Source organism: Cetorhinus maximus, chromosome 4 (genome assembly GCF_964194155.1).
Source record: "Cetorhinus maximus chromosome 4, sCetMax3.hap1.1, whole genome shotgun sequence".
NCBI classification, from domain to species: Eukaryota; Metazoa; Chordata; class Chondrichthyes; order Lamniformes; family Cetorhinidae; genus Cetorhinus; species Cetorhinus maximus.
This window is the reverse complement of record NC_135882.1, coordinates 23401402-23413367: the sequence shown is the minus strand read 5'-3', so window position 1 is coordinate 23413367 and position 11966 is coordinate 23401402. Positions and strand designations below refer to the sequence as shown.

The 11966-nt window shown below is 44.0% G+C and overlaps 1 protein-coding gene across 2 annotated transcripts in view; it reads left to right on the top strand.

Annotated features, from left to right (window-relative positions):
- Nucleotides 1–1547: 1547 nt before the first annotated feature.
- The window catches only part of rttn (rotatin), a 213179-nt gene continuing 202760 nt past the window's right edge, over nt 1548–11966 (top strand). For both annotated transcript variants that reach the window (XM_078540041.1, XM_078540040.1), the window contains exons 1-2: nt 1548–1644; nt 1772–1913. In XM_078540041.1, coding sequence (XP_078396167.1) covers nt 1877–1913 — 37 coding nt within the window. In that variant the 5' untranslated portion in view covers nt 1548–1644; nt 1772–1876. The remainder of the gene's footprint in view (nt 1645–1771; nt 1914–11966) is intronic.

Genomic DNA, 11966 nt, shown 5'->3' with positions numbered 1-11966 from the left:
CCCACCTACACCCTCCAGGCCCCCGCCTATAACCTCCAGGCCCCACCACACCCTCCAAGCCCCTGCCTACACCCTCCAGGCGCCACCACACCCTCCAGGCTCCATCTACACCCTCTGAGCCCCCGCCTACACCCTCCAAGCAAAAACAGAAAATGCTGGAAAAACTCAGCAGGTCTAACAGCATCTGTCTGTCTGCCTTCTCCTCCTTCCCAGAAACATGATAGGGTCCCCCTTGTCCTCACTTATCACCCCACCAGCCTCCGCATTCAAAGGATCATCCTCCGCCATTTCCGCCAACTCCAGCATGATGCCACCACCAAACACATCTTCCCTTCACCCCCCCGACGGCATTCTGTAGGGATCGTTCCCTCCGGGACACCCTGGTCCACTCCTCCATCACCCCCTACTCCTCAACCCCCACCTATGGCACCTCCCCATGCCCACGCAGAAGGTGCAACACCTGCCCCTTCACTTCCTCTCTCCTCACCGTCCAAGGGCCCAAACACTCCTTTCAAGTGAAGCAGCATTTCACTTGCATTTCCCCTAACTTAGTCTACTGCATTCGTTGCTCCCAATGCGGTCTCCTCTACATTGGAGAGACCAAACGCAAACTGGGCGACCGCTTTGCAGAACACCTGCGGTCTGTCCGCAGGAAAGACCCAAACCTCCCTGTCGCTTGCCATTTTAACACTCCACCCTGTTCTCTTGCCCACATGTCTGTCCTTGGCTTGCTGCATTGTTCCAGTGAAGCCCAACGCAAACTGGAGGAACAGCACCTCATCTTCCGACTAGGCACTTTACAGCCTTCCGGGCTGAATATTGAATTCAACAACTTTAGATCTTAAACTCCCCCTCCCCCCATCCCCACCCCGTTTCTCCCCCCTCCCCTTTTTTTTCAATAATTTATATAGATTCTTCTTTCCCCACCTATTTCCATTATTTTTAAATCTAAAACTAAAACTTTGTTAGTCTTTCCACCCCACCCCCACTAGAGCTGTACTTTGAGTGTCCTGTCTTCCATTCTTAATTAGCACTTTTCTTAGATAATATCACCACCTTCAACACCTCTTTGATCCTTTTGTCTGTGACATCTTTTGATTATCTGCTCCTATCACTGCTTGCTTATCTCCACAATCACCCCACCCTCAACTTCTCTCTCCCCCCACCCCCCCACCTTAAACCAGCTTATATTTCACCTCTCTCCTAACTATGCTTCAGTTCTGCGGAAGGGTCGTGAAGGCTCGAAACGTCAACTGATTTCTTCTCCACCGATGCTGCCAGACCTGCTGAGTTTTTCCAGGTAATTCTGTTTTTGTTTTGGATTTCCAGCATCCGCAGTAGCTTTTAGCTTTTTGTTTTTATCTCTGAGAGAAAAAAGTTAACGTTTCAAGTCTTTATGACTCTTCATAAGGAACACCCTCCAAGCCCCGCCCACACCCTCAAGGCCCCACCCACAATCCCCATGTCCCGCCCACATGCTTCAAGCCCCGCCCACACGCTCAACGTCCCGCCCCCCAGTCTCCAAGCCCCGCCCTCCCGCCATCCGCCTGCGGAAACCCGCGAGCAACTGCGCGAACGGACTGTTTCCCAAGGACCGGTGGGAGTTGGGAGGAACTACAATTCCCAGAATACAGTTAATTTGAGGTAAATATTAACAAGGATCAATAACAATTCAATCCCCAATTCAATCAGAATTACAGGTAATTAATCATACCAACTATGCTTTCAGTTATATTCGTTGCAAAATCATTAGCGTCATTTTTTTATCCAGGGGACGGTTTGATGAGGTTAATGTTTCACCCGGAGCAGATTCCCCGGCGGACCCGGCGCGACGGTTGAATCGAGCGGATCCGGGACCGGGAGCTGAGAGACGGGGATGGTTATGGAGCTGTCAGCGCTCATCAAGAAACTGGGTACAGAACGGGCCGGGGAAATTAGTGTTATATCAGAAATAGTCCAATAACTGTGGAGTCTCTCTCCTTATATATATGTGTAAAACACAGTATCCGGTCTCTAATATAGTGTCTCGGTGGAGTGTGAGAGAGACACAGACAGACACACACACTCACTCACCCCACCGGGACACTGTAATAGAGAGAATGTCTGTGTGTGTCTCTATTATAGTGTCTCGGTGTGTGTGTCTCTCTCTCTCTATTATAGTGTCTCGGTATGTGTCTCTCTCTATTATAGTGTCTCGGTGTGTGTCTCTCTCTCTCTCTCTCTCTATTATAGTGTCCTGGTGGAGTGTGAGAGAGACACAGACACATACACTCACTTCACCGGGACACTGTAATAGAGAGAATGTCTCTGTCTCTCTCTCTCTATTATAGTGTCTCGGTGGAGTGTGTGTGTCTCTCTCATACAGATACACACACTCCACCGGGACATTGTAATAGAAAGAATGTCTGTGTGTATATCTCTCTCTATAGTGTCTGGGTGGAGTGTGTGTCTCTCTCTCTATTATAGTGTTTGGGTGGAGTGTGTGTCTCTCTCTCTATTATAGTGTCTGGGTGGAGTGTGTGTCTCTCTCTCTATTATAGTGTCTCGGTGGAGTGTGTGTCTCTCTATTATAGTGTCTGGGTGGAGTGTGTGTCTCTCTATTATAGTGTCTCGGTGGAGTGTGTCTCTCTCTATTATAGTGTCTGGGTGGAGTGTGTGTCTCTCTATTATAGTGCCCTGATGGAGTGTGTCTGTGTCTCTCTCTCTATTATAGTGTCCCGGTGGAGTGTGTCTCTCTCTATTATAGTGTCCCGGTGGAGTGTGTCTCTCTCTCTGTTATAGTATCTCGTTGGAGTGTGTCTCTGTCTCTCTATTATAGTGTCTCGGTGGAGTGTGTGTGTCTCTCTCTATTATAGTGTCTCGGTGGAGTGTGTGTCTCTCTCTCTATTATAGTGTCTCGGTGTGTGTCTCTCTCTATTATAGTGTCTGGGTGGAGTGTGTGTCTCTCTCTCTATTATAGTGTCTCGGTGGAGTGTGTGTCTCTCTATTATAGTGTCTGGGTGGAGTGTGTGTCTCTCTCTCTATTATAGTGTCTCGGTGGAGTGTGTGTCTCTCTCTCTATTATAGTGTCTGGGTGGAGTGTGTGTCTCTCTCTCTATTATAGTGTCTCGGTGGAGTGTGTCTCTCTATTATAGGGTCTGGGTGGAGTGTGTGTCTCTCTCTATTATAGTGCCCTGATGGAGTGTGTCTGTGTGTGTCTCTCTAGTATAGTGTCTCGGTGGAGTGTGTGTCTCTCTCTCTATTATAGTGTCTGGGTGGAGTGTGTCTCTCTCTCTGTTATAGTATCTCATTGGAGTGTGTCTCTGTCTCTCTATTATAGTGTCTGGGTGGAGTGTGTGTCTCTCTCTATTATAGTGTCTCGGTGTGTGTCTCTCTCTATTATAGTATCTCGGTGTGTGTCTCTCTCTCTATTATAGTGTCTCGGTGTGTGTCTGTCTCTCTATCATAGTGTCTCGGTGTGTGTCTCTCTATTATAGTGTCCCGGTGTGTGTCTCTCTCTATTATAGTGTCTCGGTGGAGTGTGAGAGAGACACAGACAGACACACACACTCACTCACCCCACCGGGACACTGTAATAGAGAGAATGTCTGTGTGTGTCTCTCTATTATAGTGTCTCGGTGTGTGTCTCTCTCTCTCTCTATTATAGTGTCCTGGTGGAGTGTGAGAGAGACACAGACACATACACTCACTTCACCGGGACACTGTAATAGAGAGAATGTCTCTGTCTCTCTCTCTCTATTATAGTGTCTCGGTGGAGTGTGTGTCTCTCTCTCTATTATGGTGTCTCGGTGGAGTGTGTGTCTCTCTCTATTATAGTGTCTCGGTGTGTGTCTCTCTCTATTATAGTGTCTGGGTGGAGTGTGTGTCTCTCTATTATAGTGTCTCGGTGGAGTGTGTGTCTCTATTATAGTGTCTGGGTGGAGTGTGTGTCTCTCTCTCTATTATAGTGTCTCGGTGGAGTGTGTGTCTCTCTATTATAGTGTCTGGGTGGAGTGTGTGTCTCTCTCTCTATTATAGTGTCTCGGTGGAGTGTGTCTCTCTCTATTATAGTGTCTGGGTGGAGTGTGTGTCTCTCTATTATAGTGCTCTGATGGAGTGTGTCTGTGTGTCTCTCTCTATTATAGTGTCTCGGTGGAGTGTGTGTCTCTCTCTCTATTATAGTGTCTGGGTGGAGTGTGTCTCTCTCTCTGTTATAGTATCTCGTTGGAGTGTGTCTCTGTCTCTCTATTATAGTGTCTGGGTGGAGTGTGTGTCTCTCTATTATAGTGTCTCGGTGTGTGTCTCTCTCTATTATAGTGTCTCGGTGTGTGTCTCTCTCTATTATAGTGTCTCGGTGTGTGTCTCTCTCTCTATCATAGTGTCTCGGTGTGTGTCTCTCTATTATAGTGTCCCGGTGTGTGTCTCTCTCTATTATAGTGTCTCGGTGGAGTGTGAGAGAGACACAGACAGACAGACACACACACTCACTCACCCCACCGGGACACTGTAATAGAGAGAATGTCTGTGTGTGTCTCTCCATTATAGTGTCTCGGTGTGTGTCTCTCTCTCTCTCTCTATTATAGTGTCCTGGTGGAGTGTGAGAGAGACACAGACACATACACTCACTTCACCGGGACACTGTAATAGAGAGAATATCTCTGTCTCTCTCTCTCTATTATAGTGTCTCGGTGGAGTGTGTGTGTCTCTCTCATACAGATACACACACTCCACCGGGACATTGTAATAGAGAGAATGTCTGTGTGTATATCTCTCTCTATAGTGTCTGGGTGGAGTGTGTGTCTCTCTCTATTATAGTGTCTGGGTGGAGTGTGTGTCTCTCTCTCTATTATAGTGTCTCGGTGGAGTGTGTGTCTCTCTATTATAGTGTCTGGGTGGAGTGTGTGTCTCTCTCTCTATTATAGTGTCTCGGTGGAGTGTGTCTCTCTATTATAGTGTCTGGGTGGAGTGTGTGTCTCTCTCTATTATAGTGCCCTGATGGAGTGTGTCTGTGTGTCTCTCTCTATTATAGTGTCTCGGTGGAGTGTGTGTCTCTCTCTCTATTATAGTGTCTGGGTGGAGTGTGTCTCTCTCTCTGTTATAGTATCTCGTTGGAGTGTGTCTCTGTCTCTCTATTATAGTGTCTGGGTGGAGTGTGTGTCTCTCTCTATTATAGTGTCTCGGTGTGTGTCTCTCTCTATTATAGTGTCTCGGTGTGTGTCTCTCTCTATTATAGTGTCTCGGTGTGTGTCTCTCTCTATTATAGTGTCTCGGTGTGTGTCTCTCTCTCTATTATAGTGTCTCGGTGTGTGTCTCTCTCTCTCTATCATAGTGTCTCGGTGTGTGTCTCTCTATTATAGTGTCTCGGTGTGTGTCTCTCTATTATAGTGTCCCGGTGTGTGTCTCTCTATTATAGTGTCTCGGTGTGTGTCTCTCTCTCTATTATAGTGTCCCGGTGTGTGTGTCTCTATTATAGTGTCTCGGTGCGTCTCTCTCTCTATTATAGTGTCTCGGTGTGTGTCTCTCTATTATAGTGTCTCGGTGTGTGTCTCTCTATTATAGTGTCCCGGTGTGTGTCTCTCTCTATTATAGTGTCTCGGTGTGTGTCTCTCTGTATTATAGTGTCTCGGTGTGTGTCTCTCTCTCTATTATAGTGTCCCGGTGTGTGTGTCTCTATTATAGTGTCTCGGTGCGTCTCTCTCTCTATTATAGTGTCTCGGTGTGTGTGTCTCTATTATAGTGTCTCGGTGTGTGTCTCTCTCTATTATAGTGTCTCGGTGTGTGTCTCTCTCTATTATAGTGTCTCGGTGTGTGTCTCTCTCTATTATAGTGTCTCGGTGTGTGTCTCTCTCTCTATTATAGTGTCTCGGTGTGTGTGTCTCTCTCTCTATTATAGTGTCTCGGTGTGTGTCTCTCTCTATTATAGTGTCTCGGTATGTGTCTCTCTCTATTATAGTGTCTCGGTGTGTGTCTCTCTCTCTATTATAGTGTCTCGGTGTGTGTTTCTCTCTATTATAGTGTCTCAGTGTGTGTCTCTCTCTCTCGCTTTCTCTCTCTATTGTAGTGTCCTGGTGGAATGTGTGTCTGTCTGTGTTTCTCTCTATTATAGTGTACCCATGGAGTGTGTCTGTCTGTCCCTATTATAGTGTCCCGGTGGAGTGTGTGTCTGTGTGTCTCGCTCTCTATTATAGTGTCCCGGTAGAGTGTGTTTGTGTGTCCCTCTCTCTGTAAGTGTCCCGGTGGTGTGTGTGTGTCTCTGTCTCTTTCTGCCTCCACCTTCCATGAAGTGGCAATCACTGTTGCATTGCCACTCCACTGCTATTTTATTAGCTTGTGCCGGCGCTCTGCATTTCTCGCCTGGACTTCCTAACTGGCCCTTTTCAGAAATGTGGAGCATACCTGTTCTAGCAATCCTTCTACATTATACAGGGTCGTCGGGGGTTGCCAAGCTATGCCCCCTTGTTAGAACACTAGCTGCTGTATTTTGATTTTTGTATTTTGTCTTTGTTAGCTAACGCAGTGAAAAGCTTTGGGGCATTGAAATAGCTTTTCAATGTGTTAGTGAATGAGCAAGGTAAATGGGTAGGGTGATGAGGTGGGGTTGGGTGTAGTCAGCTCTGATTGGGTTGGGGAGGGGGCGCTGGTTGGAGTGCGTTGCGGTCGGAATACCAGGGTAAGTAGCCGGTGTCAAGGGGGGGAGGTACTGGGGTTGAGTGGAGTGGCCAGTGTGAGTGATTATGGATAGTCACCCAAGAGTTAGAACTGTGTTCTCTTTCTCATGTCTAACATTTCTTCAGTAACTATCCACTGAGCAAGTCCAAACCATCTGAAGTCTTCATTGCAAACTCTGAGTTGGAAACTTTTTCGGAGAATTATGGACAGAGGGGAATCGCCCATTGCAAGTCCAAACTTCCCGAGCAATTTCCACATAGTCAATGTACTAAGACTTCCAAAGAGTCCCGTAGCTGACCTTGAGGGGGTAGGTCCGGAGATTGGAAGTTCTGGGCCCATAACTCAATATATGAAATGGCAGCGTATTGGAATGGGAATGTCACTTTAGCTGGTGTTTTTTCACTTTTCGAAGTAATGGTAAATGTAGTTCTCTCCATTTAACATAGCTTGAGGCACATAAGTCAACCTGGCATATAAGACAACCCCATTTTTTCAACACTGGAAATCATGTTTAGGCCTATACTTGGAGTGTAAGTCGACCCCCTTTCCTGCTAAGAAATACTATACTTGCAGTAGGAGTTGGCCTCAATCTTTCACCTCAGAAATGCATGTTAAACTTAAAAGGTACATGCTATCAACTAGGTGATACTGGCCATGTTGTCAAGAAGATGTGGGATTTAAGACACGTCCACACGTGTCGAACAATGAACAGAAATGGGTCATCCGGAAAAAAGATTTGAATTACAAAGCTGGTTTCAAGCTAAAATTCATGACATCTGTTAACTCGTCCAATAACTTTGCTGCAGCAAGAGAATTTGGTGTCAATGAAAAACTGGTGCAAGAATGGAAGAAGGAATCCACCCTGGAGAAGAAACTAAGATCAAATGTGTCATGAGAACAGGGACCCAGCCACTGGCCTGATCTTGAGAAGCATGTATTGGAATAGGTCCTCAATCTTCAGAACGGTAACATCATCACCAGAAATGTAATGTGTACATACGCACATAAGTGGGTCAAATCAAATCCTAAGTCCAGCAAAGATTTCAAGCAACAGCTAGTTAGTGTAGCTGCTTTAAAAATGAAACTGTCTAGTATTGCAGCAGCAGACAAGATCGTTTAGAGATTGCCAACATTACCAGTTTTCAGCAATTCATCATCAGACAACAGTAAAAACATAGGTCCCATTATGTCTCATTGGCAATACGAATGAAATGCCCATGAATTTCGATATGCCCATCAGTCAAACTGTGGAGTGGAAAGGCTCAAAAACAGTTCTAGTGAAAACCACAAGACATGAGAAGACAAGTGGTACCATCCTGCATGGCTGACAATGAAATTAAAGCCTATTGTAATTTTCAACTGTAAAACCATGCTGAAAATGAAGTTTCTTCCAGGGGTTTTTGTGCATGTCCATGACAACAGGCAGATGGATGAGGATAGAGTAAAGTTGTGGGTTGATAATGAGTGGAATAAGTGTACACACAGAACGCAGCTTATTAGTGTGGGACATATTCAGATCCCATAAAACCGATGAGATCAAGAAGCGCCTGCAAAGAAGTAACACCCAAATTGCAGTTATGCCAGGGGGGAGGGGGAGACTAATGTCCATAGTTAAACCTTTGGATGTGTGCCTCAACAAGTCATTCAAGGATCACGTTCACATTTATTGGAATAGGTGGATAGCTGACTGAGAAAAAACCTTCACAAAAAGTGGAATTATGTGTGCTGTCCTACTTGATGGTTTCTATGGTTTCTTCATCAAATCATGGGATGCGTTTAATTCACAAACTAACATCAGTTCATTCAAAAAATATGGAATATCTGTTTCAGTGGATGGAAAAGAAAATGATTTGTTATGGAGGTTTGATTCTGAAATTGAAAGCGCCAACTTTGATCCAGAGTCGGATCCTTACGATGATGCTATAGCAAACTGACTCAGAATGAATTCGATGAGTTCTTTGCGTCAGATGCCGAACACAATGAATTTGACGATGTTTAAAATGCTTTGATTGTGGTTGAAGGTATTCTTGTAGAATTTATTCACTTAATTTGAATTGATTTAATTTGAATTACTGTTATTTTTCTTCGCATTTCAAAATGGACAGCACCTACACCAACACTGGCAGTTCACATTTTATACTTGGTATACAAGTTGACCTCTGTTTTTGGAAGGATTTTTTTGAGGTCCCAAAGGTCGACGGTTGACATATGCTGTGATCTGCAGTATAGATTGAGGGATTGATCCATAAAACAAATAATTGGTATATCTATTTTTGTTGCAATTTGGCCCTTGCAATCTTCCATAATTTCATGGATAACATTAACATCAGGGTGATGATACCTTCCCCTTAGTGGAGCTTCCCCACCTGGCTGGCTCTTTCACCATTTGCCCTGTCAAGACTGACACAGTGGTGGTGTGGTGCTTAATGTTGGATCACACCTTAAACCTGACCCCCTACTTCTTTGGCATTTTCTCCTCCTTTTGAACAACTTGCCTTATTCCACCTCTCTCTCCTTTCATGCAGAATCATCATTCTGAACCACCATGTTGGATAAAAATTTTCTCATCAAGCTATCTTCACTTCCTTCCTCCTTCAGCCTCTGCTCTGAACCACTTCTCATTCTCAGTGATTTCAACCTTCCATCTCAAATGATCATGTTCTCTTTCCTCTGTGTTCATTGCCATCTTAACCTCCCTAAATCTCCCCCTCCATGTAAACTCCCTAACTCATGCATTACTGCACCCTTCACCTTGCAATCTTGCTAGTCTCATTGTATCAATCACAGATCAGACCACCACATTTTGGTTTTAACTGCTTTTTTCTGGCTATCATTCTAATTTTAGTCATTTTTGCTTTAATTGCATTTATTTTCCCAATTAAATTACAAATAAGATAACATTTCCCCTTTTAGCTGTTTTTCCTACTTGCTTGGTGTGCAGTTTGACTCTGAACTAAACTTCAAACACTATATCCTGTCCATCATTTGGACTGCTAAATTCCACAGCATTGCCTATATCTGCTGATGCCTTCCTGCTGCCACTGATGTAATTGTACACTTTATAATATAGATAATAAATATATTATTTATATTTAATAAAAAAATGTTTATTTGTGAGAGAAAATTTTGAATGTATAATATATTTAACAATATAACATAGCAAGTGCTGTCTTTAATTAAAAACAACCTATTTGAACTGTACCTAAAAACAGATTAGCTTTGGTTGGGCAGAAGTCTTTCTCAAACCTACTATTGGCTTGTGTGCAAAGCATTGTAAGTTAATATGAAATCAATTAAACCTTTCGTAGAGACAGAACACTGCTTATGTGTGCCTTTGTGCTTTCTTACTGCATGTATTGTGTAGTGTATTATATCCAGTGTAGATATCGCTGCCAAATCTTGTATTATGCTGTGCAAGCAGAAGATCTTGGCAACAGAAGTTAGAGTAACTGAGCGTTTGGCGTTGGAAAGACACGTTGTTACAAATGCAAGGTTTTTAAATATAGTTATGTTTCAAACTGTCTCCTTTAATTAAAGGTAAAATGGAGTAGTGATGAGGGTTATGTGACCTAGTTCTGCTTGGCAATAAGCCCATGTGGCCTGGTGGCCAAGGAAACCGGGGCCCAGGTCCAAGCCCTATTGTAAGCAAGTTGCAAATTTTTAACTATAAAACAAAAAGTGCTAGAAACATGTAGCAGGTCTGAAAGCATCAGTGAAGAGAGAAACAGTTACTGTTTCGAGTTGAATATGACTCTTCAGAACTGGTTCTGAGCTGCCTCTCTCTCCACAAATGCTGCCAGACCTGCAGAGCATTTCCAGTATTTTGTGTTTTTACTGCAGATACTGGAAATCTGAAATATTTTGCTTTTATCATGCAAATTTTAACACCTGGAGACAAAGGAAAAGGCAGCTGGCCTTACTGCTGCCAGACTTACTGACTCCGAGACCCTGGACAGCGTGAGTGAATCTCCGAGAGAGAGCGAGACAGGAAAACAGCAGCTGCTTTGAACTGCAGAGGGAAAAAGACTGTTTTCCATTAGCCACCAGACAGAATTATGGTGGGAACTTATTTTTTGGTCAAACAGACAGGGCCTCTGTACCTAGGAAAAACTTTACTCCTCGTTATGATTCCTGTAGAGACCAATAAGTTTTAAAAAGAGATTTCAATTCCCAGTAACCGACTCAAATGATCAGGCAGGATTTCACATTTTAGCACTTCTCTGTAACAACCACACTAAAAACAGCATTGACTAACCATTACTTAGTAGGCAACTAACACATTAAGCCACACAATAACTATTCCTTGATAACAACACAACCGAAAACTCCACGCCATGTTTATACGTTATATTGTACTCTCTGCAGAATTGTAGTCTTTACAGGAGCAGTTCAAAGTTACTCCCAGATTCCAATAGGCTCACTTCTCCCAGTTTTGCTGAGTCATAACGTCCAGTGTCCATCGAAAGTCGTTTTCCTCTGTCTTCCAAAGTGACTTCCAGCAGCAAGGCCCACTTCAGCAGCTCCATCTCCAGGCCACACCAGGATGAGTGAGAAGTGGGCCTATTGGAATCTGGGAGTAACTTTGAACTGTTCCTGTAAAGGCGACAATTCTGCAGAGAGTACGATGTAACATAAACGTGGCGTGGAATTTTTGGTTGTGTTGTTATCAAGGAATAGCTATTGTGCGGCTTAATGTACTAGTTGCCTACTAAGTAATGTTTAGTCAAAAGCAAAAAACTGCAGATGCTGGAAATCCAAAACAAAAATAAAAATACCTGGAAAAACTCAGCAGGTCTGACAGCATCTGCGGAGAGGAATACAGTTAACGTTTCAAGTCCGTATATGACTCTTCAACAGAACTAAGGAAAAATAAAAGAGAGGTGAAGATATAAACTGGTTTAAGGGGTGGGGGGTGGGACAGGTAGAGCTGGATAGATTAGTCAATGTTTTTAGTGTGGTTGTTACAGAGAAGTGCTAAAATGTGAAATCCTGCCTGATCACTTGAGTCGGTTACTGGGAATTGAAATCTCTCTTTAAAACATATTGGTCTCTACTGAATCAGATCGAGCAGGAGTAAAGTTTTGCCTAAGTATAGCCATCACAGGATTATATGCAAAGATTCTTTTAAATTAATCCTGCTCTGAACTGAAGAGCCCCACTGAATGGTAGCAATGGTAGTCTCCCTTGTTGTATTTGCAGTCAATTGTGTGTTGTACTAAGCACTGCTATGAGATGTTGGTGGTTCAGTTACTGAATCAGTGGAAACGAGGGGAAGCAGCTCCGTCATGTTTATGCTTAAGCATTGGACTGTTCATACT